Source organism: Mirounga leonina, unplaced genomic scaffold (genome assembly GCF_011800145.1).
Source record: "Mirounga leonina isolate KUSES-001 unplaced genomic scaffold, KU_Mleo_1.0 Mir_125218, whole genome shotgun sequence".
Lineage (NCBI taxonomy): Eukaryota > Metazoa > Chordata > Mammalia > Carnivora > Phocidae > Mirounga > Mirounga leonina.
The window spans coordinates 1,270-10,368 of record NW_023270306.1 but is presented as its reverse complement, the minus strand read 5'-3'; the positions used below and the strand labels follow the sequence as shown (position 1 = coordinate 10,368).

The window sequence follows — 9,099 nt, the reverse complement described above, 5'->3', positions numbered from 1 at the left end:
AAACACTAGACACATAGATGTGCTTATGGCTATGACATGTTCGCTGGGGGATTTCTTTTGTTCAGGCACCGCTAGGCTTCCTTCCCCCCACCTTTTATAAAAATCAAATTTATTGAGATATAATTTATACGCAATCCTCTCCTTCTTTATGAATGCACATAGCTTCAAGTCCCTTGTCTTTGGAAGTATAGGAGAAGCATATGGGCATTTGGCCAAATTCTAAGGCGTGTTCTCAGGCTCTGGAAGTAAAAGCATATGAACGATGAATGCTATTACTCCAGCTATGCATCCTCCTAGCAACCCGTAAATTCTACAGAGAATCCTATTTCCAAGCAGTACTATCTTCAGGTTTGCAGAGGGGGAAAAAAAATGAGTGATTTTTTTTTTTTAGCGACCACGGTTTAGCTCTGAGACAAAGTGAGCGTTGAGCTAGATTATATCACTTTCACTCAGGATCATTTTTCTATTTTATAAATTGCCTAAAATCAGCCACATAATGCTAGATTTATTATGATAGATAATAAAGTATCCAATCCCCTTTAGTCATTGGAAACACTTATTTTAATTCTAGGATTTGAGAAATAAATAGCCACGTTCTAGAACCATAGCACCTAGAGAACCTGAACTCAGATCTTTTTTTAAATTTTATTTTATTATGTTAATCACCATACATCATTAGTTTTTGATGTAGTGTTCCATGATTCATTGTTTGCATATAACACCCAGTGCTCCATGCGATATGTGCCGTCCTTAATACCCATCACCAGGCTAACCCGTCCCCCCACCCCCCTCCCCTCTAAAATCCTGTTCGTTTCTCAGAGTCCATAGTCTCTCCTAAAACCAAACTCGGATCTTTTTTATTTATTTATTTATTTTTATTTATTTATTTGAGAGAGAGAGAATGAGAGAGAGCACATGAGAGGGGGGAGGGCCAGAGGGAGAAGCAGACTCCCTGCCAAGCAGGGAGGCCGATGCGGGACTCGATCCAGGGACTCCAGGATCATGACCTGAGCCGAAGGCAGTCGCTTAACCAACTGAGCCACCCAGGCGCCCCAAACTCGGATCTTAATCATATATTACCAGATATTTGTAGGGCTCGAACAGAAGCTTAATGAACTGTTCTATCTTAAACTTATTTATTTATTGATTTACCAAACATAGATTTATGTACTTTTGGCTTCCTTTTACAGAGGAACTCAAGATATTTGGGTCTGTTGGTAAGCATGTCCTGTGCCAACTGGAAAACTTATTATGAGAAAGCGTGCATTTCTAAAAATTGTGAAAAGTGTTTACAAATCTGCTACTCCACTAGGAATGCTAGGTTAAGAGACAGTCCACTAACGTTTGCTTCTCAATTTTCACCAGAAATTTAGGTTTTTAAGGGTTAAGAATTCTAATATAGAAGTTTAATGAATAATTTTAAATAGTTTAAAATACATTTTAAAAATATACCTAAACTGTGTGAATTGTCCTAACACTTTGCCTGTTAGGAGAAATGACTAATTTTGTTTTCTTTTTCCTATTTTTTTTTAAATTTACATTCAATTAGGGGCGCCTGGGTGGCTCAGATGGTTAACATCTGCCTTCAGCTCAGGTCATGATCCCAGGGTCCTGGGATCAAGCGCCCTGCTAGGCTCCCTGCTCAGAGGGCCTGCTTGTCCATCTCCCTCTGCCCCTTCTCCCCCACAAGTGCTCACTCTCTCTCTCCCTCCCTCTTTCTCTCTCAAATAAATAAAATTCTTACAAGATTAAAAAAATAAAAAATAAAAAGTTCCAGGGACGGCTAGGGTGGCATAGTGCTTAAGCAACTGCCTTCAGCTCAGGTCACGATCCCAGGGTCCTGGGATGGAGACCCACAACCAGCTCCCTGCTCAGTGGGGAGTCTGCTTTTCCCTCGCCATCTGCCCTTCCCCCTGCCTGTGCTCGCTCTCTCTCTCACACTCTCTCTCTCTCAAATAAGTAATATCTTTGAAAAAAATAAAAAAAGAAATTAAAAAATTCCAAATTAACTACATTTTTATAGTAGAGGTAATATTTTTTTAAATATATGTACATGGACATAATTCACTGAAGAAAACAATCACAAATATAATGTCATTCCGTTTAAAAGTCAATGAAGTTGTTTCTCAGTACAGAGAAAAAACTCCCTGAGGTTCTTTAGCTTCAAACAACATCTTTTTGGTGATACTGTCTGCAAGAACATGGTCATCTTACAGAGAAGATGCTGATATTGCACAAACAAGGGCAAGATGGGAAATGTTCTCTTTGTTCACATTTCTTGGCCAAACATTTAAACATTTCAGCACAAGAATACTATCACCTAGCACCAAAGAGAGAAAGCGGCATAGAATATGCCAAGGGAAAGTGCTGAACAGGAGCGCCACCCAATGCAAGAGGGGACCTGGGAGGTTCCCTGCCCTGCACCACGTGGTCGACTGAGGTCTCTGGATTTGTAAACTCGAGAGCACTGATGGTCTAAAAATGACAGCAGCTCATCCAAAGGCAGCAGGCCCAAAGGCAGCGTCGTCGCTGAGCTGGTCCCCGCCTCAGGGGCTTCTTGGTGGCCTCAGCAGCCTAAGAAAAGAACAGGTGCTTGTCTCGGTGGCTCAGGAAATCCTGGGTCCCTTGTCCTGGGGCTGCCCTTCACCAGCACTCCCTACCCCAGAGCCCAGCCCTCGCCCAGGGGCATGCATTTCCCCCCAGCCAGGTCCCCAGCCCTGGGTCCGGCCACCTTTACGAACCTCCTCCCTCCTGAACCAAATCACTGAGTCAGCCCCAGGCCCTGTTACCAAGGGTCTGGGCTCAGGACTAAAGTGAGTAAGAAATCAATGTGCTCACATGACTCGCGTTCTAATGCTCCCTCTCATGGCAGGCCCTCAAGGACCTGCTGGGGCATCCGACAGAAGACAGGGGCCTGCCCTTGACACCTCTAACCTTGGGGAACAGGGTGGCCAGAGATCCTTCTTTCCCTTCCCTGCCAGCCTCCTAGCGAGCCGCACACAGAGCTCTTAGTATCATGATCCCTTCCCCCAGCCCATCCCTTCCTGGTCCGGCTCAGCTGGGAGCACACAGGGCAACTCAGTTCCCCCCATCTCCCAGGCCAGCTCTGCTCAAAGCAGGGGCTGCTCAGTGGCTCAGGATCTGAGGTCTGCAGGAAGCTAGCTGCCAGGGACGGCACCAGCCTCAGCCAGGATTCCCACTGTTGCACGGAGAACCGGCCTCCTTCTAGGCCCGTCAGGCACGGTCTCTGCTGTTCACTTCTTCCTTACCTGGGAAGACCCAAGCCACGCTCTGGGGGGACACGGCCCTACTCTCCAGCCCTTTGAGCGGTGTGCAGAGGCCTTCCCACGCCCTCCTCCTGGGGTTAGACGCGGGACCCTCTCCTTGTAACTGCTCGGATGGAGTCCCCTTCTCCTGGACACGTCACATGGAGCTGCCATGCTGCGCTCACTCAAAGGTGAGTCCAGCCCATGCTGTGTGTCCCTGCTGTTCCCACACCACCCACCCTGGGCCCAAGTTGACTCTCTCCAGAGAGCCAGGCCTGAGGTCCCTACATTCCTTTAGCACCAACAGGCCGTAAGCAGTGGTGTGGGCCCCTCGCCTTTCCCAGTGGCCTTAACAGCGAGGCCGTATCAGAACTCAGGGCTGAGCTTGTCCAAGTTGTTGCTAACACGTGATATGAGCTCTCATTCACCCGGTCCCATTGCTGTGTGAGAAGGTTCAGGGAGTGGGCAGGGGTCGGGCTGGGAATTCACCTTTCCCTGGGCTCACCCCAGGCCATTTGCCCTCCCTTCCCTCTCAATCTGCCCTCCGGACCTGTCCCTCTAAAGGAGGCCAACATGGATGCCAATTAGGACTGCGCAGCTGAGGAGCAGGGTGGGGATCCAGGTGCCGGGTCCGATGGCTGTGGTCCTGGCCGGGGCCGTGTCTTGCTTCATGGTTGGCGGCACTGAAATGAAAACGCAAGAGTGAGAGCCCCAGTCCGGACCCCAAACTGGGGGAGGATCCCTCGGGCCTTCTGGCTCAGGTCCACCCTACCAGGCTGACGGGGTCTATCACTCTCCTTGTGGCAGCTGCTGTGACAAGTCCTGCTGTCTTGGGGGGAGGGGAAGGGATGTGCCCTGTCCCCCCGGGGGCTCCTACGGCCAACTGGGAAGCAGGGGTTGCCATGTAACCAATCGCTCCTGCTGTGACAGACAGGAGGTGATGCAGGATAAGGATGGTGACAGCGACCACCTCTCAGGAGCTGACAGTCCGGGTGGCACTGAAGGATTTCCAGCAGCCCACCAGGTGACATGAAAAAGACAATGATCCCTGAAAAAGGGATCAGTAAGAAGATAATCTCTGGCAACAGTCTGATGCCCCCCTGTTTGGGGCCAGCAAGAAATCCAAGAAATACCCAAGGACAAAGGTGTGTGCAGCGAGGAAGTGATTCCAGAAGGTGAGAAGGGAAAGGAAGGATGCTAGAACATTCCTGTAACCATTTTTCTGCCAGGAAGAATTTGCCATGGATGGATCAATTTCTTCCTCTCTCTCAGACAAACCCTCCCCCCCCCCACCCCACACACAGTGGGAAGGTGGAGCTCATTTCAAGAGAAGCAGCGCTCCATCCAGTCTTCTGAGTTACCTGTTGTCTCCAGCATTTCATCCCAGTGCTCCAGTACTTGCTGGAGCCAGCCCTTACAGTCTCCGTTTGAGATCCTCATGAGGAAGCCAGTCAGCTCTCCGTCACTGTCCAACGTGCCCTGGAACCGCTGGTCCTCAGGAGGCACCACTGTCCAATTTCCGGTCTCCGGGTCAAAGCGGTGGGTTATCTGCTCATTGAAGGCAAACTGCCAGGATCCTCTGGGGTGGCTGTCTGGTCCACACTCATACACCAGCCTGCCCTGCAGGGTGAGAGGATCTGCCCCCCGCGCCCACCATGGGGAACAAGTCAGCCTCTGGTGTTGACCAATCCTTTGCCCCACCTGCTGTGCACTCCTCAGCTCCCCTTCAGCCCTCCCGGTCCTGCTCTGTCCTCCTTGTCGGCCCTGGCTGCTGGGCCGCGTGTGTGGGACCCACTTCTAGGTTTTACATGAACACCCTAGGCCCCCGGCCCTACCAAACTGTTCTCCTTCTGCCCTGGGCCTTCAGACTTACGGCTCTTAGTGAAAATCCCTGTTTTGATGTCCAGCAGTTTCCTTCTGAGCTCTTCCACCAGGTCTTCCAGAGTTTCCTTTTGTCTCTCCCAAAACGCTGTGTCCTTCAGCTTCATCCCCAGAGGACCAACGGGTTTGACCTCCTTGCCCCGACAGTCGTAAGAAAGAAACTGGTTTCCATTGACCAGGCCTTGAATCTCACACCATGGTTGTCCAGGCCTGGCCCGAGATGTGATGTTGAAATTGTAGGAAAGAGAGAGAGCATCTGCGAAGGGAAAGCACAGGTGGAGGTTGGGGTTGGAAGACAATGACCGGCAGGCCCCCCTCAGCCATGCACGCGACAGCACTAGAACGTGTGGCAGGCTGGCTAGCTGTCCCTGCACAGCCCCTCCCCCCCAGCGGTAGAGGTGGCGCCCTTCCCGGGTTTGAGGAGGATCAGGATGCCTCGGCCTGGCAGGAAACCACAGAGCCATCGAAAAGGCCCCTGTGTCTACCAGGCTGATACCAGCATCCCTCAGCCTTTGACAGAACAGATATAGCAAGAAATGCGTAAAACAAAACTAAAAACATGTCCTCCAACTCTGCTCACGGAGAGGTCTGGAGGACTCTTTCTGGCACTCACGAAGACCACACTGTGAGAAAAGCACCCGCGTTGTCAAGAAGCTCAATGACGTCTCTCTGATGGCCCAGCTTGGCGGTAGGAGACGGTGGTGCAGAGATAGGGGCCCAGGAGTAATGGGCTGAAAAATCCCGAAATAAGAGAGTTGAGATACTGGCGCTCAACTGCCAGGAGCCGGGAGGCAGCCATGATTGAACTAATCCTGGAGGTTGGAATGCTGGTCAGGGCCTGCCCCACAGAAAGCTCTCCATCCCTTTGGCTCACAGAACACAGTGATCCCAGAGGCAAGATAGCTGGACAGCCAACCCAGAGGCTGCTCGATTTAAACAATACAAACAAACAAAGACCAAGCCCCAGGATGGATGAGGACGAGGCTGAAAGCAAACACCCAACAGAGAGTCTGGATCCTCTGCCCAGGTTCCAGACCTGAGCCACTTCTCAGAGCTGGAAGCCTTTAGGAGAAGCAGAAGCCGGCTTCCAGTCAGGAGGGACCCTTCTGGTCAACAGCAAGAGCAATGCTTCCTACTGGCCTTCCCCAAAGGGTCATGTGGTCATTCGCAGGGCTAGGTTTACACTGGGGAGCAGAGACCATGCAGACATTGTCAGTGGACCTAGTGTGTGAGCTGACATCGTCCTCAGGGATCCTAGTGTTATCATGGCCCCTGTTATTGAAATGGTGCAAGGCATGAGGTGCTGCCGAGAATGAGAAGTCACCTGCCCCAGGTCCTGTTCACAGTGACACCACTGGGTCAGGCACCCATGAAGCGGTCCTTTCACGCGCCCCGCATTTGTTACAGGAGTGAAAAATGTTTGTAGTTGAATTACTAGTGGGTTGGGGGCTAGGGGGCAGGGAAATTCAAGTACAATATTCTCACACTGTCTTCTCTTTCCTCCAAATACAATGTTAAAACAGTGCCCTACCCTGGATGGAATGACAGAGTTGAGTACCAACCCTAAGACCTCTGTAAGGATGCAGGGCTGTGAACCCTCTCCTATTTTCATTGAAATGCCAGCCTGGTGCAAAGGTTCTCTGTATATATTAATGTTGCATAGGTTTCTGTCGTACCTCCTCGAATCTGGGGCCTTAGCAAAGTGAAGCAGCCATAGACAATATATGGATGAACGAGCGGCTGGACCTGCTTCTTGGGCCATAGGACCCTGTGACACTGTAGGAAAATGTTCTGTGCCCTTTGTCACATCCTAACATTGGAACGTTAGGTAGACACCAACTTGTGATCCACCCAGGCAATGCCACTCGAGGCCGGGAAAGTGAGCCTGTAAGAGGCTGCAGTATGGTCCAGGGACCTGTAGCCAGGAGGTCTCTGGTCAGGGGGTATCCGAGCTGCCCACCCTGAGCTGGGTGGTGCTGGGATGTGGCCGGTGAAGGAGGGCCTGGCGCTGCATGTGCCTTGAACCTTGGCTCAAGTGCCCTGGGACGTCTACCGGTGGACAGCAGTGGGGATGGAGAAGTGACGTGAGTGGCCGAGGCGCGGGGTGGTGTGGGGTCCAGGCCCTGCGGGATCGCCCTGTCCTGCCCACAGCCCGGGGCTCAGGGGCTCAGGGGCTCGGGCTCCGGCCCCCCGAGGGGCAGGCGGGGGCTGGGGGCGACCGCAGACTCCTTGCCGCCCCTCCCCCTGCCCCGCGCGCCCCACGCCCAGAGGTGGCAGTCCGGGGTCGCCCAGGTCGCCTCCTTTCCGTCCAGAGGGCGACAAAGTCCCGGCGGAAAGGAGCCCGCGGCGGGGTTGAGGACGGGACGCCGGCCCCAGCGGGCGACGAGGTTCCCAAAGCCCCGGACTCACGTGTCTCTCGCCCGCTGCTCGCCGCGCCCACGACCGATCCGGCCGCCGCCGCCGCCGCCGCCGTGACCCAGGCCACCAGCAGCAGGACCGGGAGGCCCAGCGTGAACCTGCTGGCGGCAGGGGGCTGCATCGCGACCCCAAGTCTGGGGCGGCTTCTGAACGAACCCGCGGGCCGGGGAGCGGAGCGTGCTTTCTGTCGCCGGGCCTGGGCCGGCGCTGGCTTTCCGCCGGAACACACTTCTGTTCACACAAGTGTCACTCGACGTCTGTCCGGGAGAAACTGCTCCGCGCGTCTTCCAGTTTTCTCTTCTTCTATTTGACAGAGCGGCGAGAGAGCACGAGCGGAGGGGGACGGGAGAGGTAGAGAAAGCGGCTGAGAGCGGAGCCGCAGGCTGGGCGGCAGGGGGCCGGGAGGCTTCCGGGGCTCCCGCAGCGGGTCCCCAATAGGCCAGAGACCCTGGGGCTGAGGCTGGACGGAGGCGGGGCTTAGTGGGCGGAGGCGGGGCTTAGTGGGCGGAGGCGGGGCTCTGGGCCGGCTCTGGGCGGGATCCGTCGCGGGACACGGCCCTGACCTGACTCAAAGGCAGGTACTTGAACTACCGAACCATCTCGGTGTCCCCGATTCTCTGAATTTTTGAGAAGGTTCCCACTGCTGTCCTTCTCTTTAATAAGCAGAGTCTTCCCGCTGAGCTGCGCTGGACCTTTGGCCCGAGGAAGACAAATGGCATTTAAAAAAATAATTTAAAAAATGGTAAATATGTTCGAACCACATACAATTCATCATCTGCGTCATTTTTAACGTACATTAGTTTTAAGACTCTCAACTTTTCATGCTGTTTCTGCAATAAAGCTAGTGTACCCTGACTGTTAGGTATTTTATTTGTAATCTTTCTGTTTCCTTTCGTTTTCAGGGTTGTTTTTTTTTGGGGGGGGGGTTAGGGTGTTTTTTGAAATCAACGTGTGTGTTCCATTATTTTATGATCTAACCTGAGAATTTCAGTTCTTTATTTGGAGAGTTTAGCAGGTTACCTTTATTGTGATTACGAGTAGAGTAGGAGATATCCCAGTCATCACATTTTTCATTTATTGTGCTTAAAAAAAATTTCCTCTCCCTATCTGCATTGCTTTTACTGTACTGACTTTTCCTCTGCTGTTTTAAACATTATGCATTCTAGCTTTCTTCTCATAATCATTGCCCTTAAACTTTGATCCATACTAATGTTTATTTACATTTATTTATTTATCATTGTTTTTGTTCATACCAAACAAAAATTATTTAGCATGTTTCCATATCTATTTTGTGTGCTTCCTCCCACCCCATTTCCCTGATATTACCCAGATTTTTATTTCTGAGTTGTTCCTATACTTTTTTTTTCTGTGATAGAAACTCCCCTGACCCTTCACACCACCCTCTTTTTTGAGGCAACAGAAATCTAATAAATTAAGAATTTTAAAATGTTGTTGCTGTCTTTAACAAATAAAAATTTTAGCAAAATTGGTTACTCATTCTCCTTATTTCTCTTGTTAAATCTCCTGGATGGGT

At 51.4% G+C, this 9,099-nt stretch overlaps 1 protein-coding gene across 3 annotated transcripts; it reads right to left on the bottom strand.

Moving 5' to 3' along the window:
- Positions 1 to 1,946: 1,946 nt before the first annotated feature.
- On the bottom strand, positions 1,947 to 8,003 carry LOC118008394 (UL16-binding protein 1-like). 3 transcript variants are annotated; one of them, XM_035001955.1, is made up of 4 exons: positions 7,557 to 8,003; positions 5,140 to 5,403; positions 3,817 to 4,903; positions 1,947 to 2,574 (listed from the first exon to the last, which is right to left on the bottom strand). In XM_035001955.1, exons 1-3 carry the CDS (start codon positions 7,684 to 7,686, stop codon positions 4,590 to 4,592), a joined length of 708 nt encoding a protein of 235 aa, XP_034857846.1. In that variant the 5' UTR covers positions 7,687 to 8,003; the 3' UTR covers positions 1,947 to 2,574; positions 3,817 to 4,589. The 3 variants fall into 3 exon arrangements, with proteins under 3 accessions (XP_034857846.1, XP_034857844.1, XP_034857845.1); XM_035001953.1 differs by lacking the exon at positions 7,557 to 8,003 and having other exon boundaries at positions 5,140 to 5,724; XM_035001954.1 differs by lacking the exon at positions 7,557 to 8,003 and having other exon boundaries at positions 1,947 to 4,903; positions 5,140 to 5,724.
- Positions 8,004 to 9,099: the final 1,096 nt, after the last annotated feature.

Bases quoted from the DNA above. Each gene is read 5' to 3' on its own strand.
- LOC118008394 (XM_035001954.1), bottom strand. From the start codon at position 5,611: ATGGCTCTGTGGTTTCCTGCCAGGCCGAGGCATCCTGATCCTCCTCAA. The intron at 4,904-5,139 runs GTAAGTCTGAAG...CGCGGGGGGCAG, and splicing joins AGGGATTTTCACTAAGAGCC to ATCCTCTCACCCTGCAGGGC.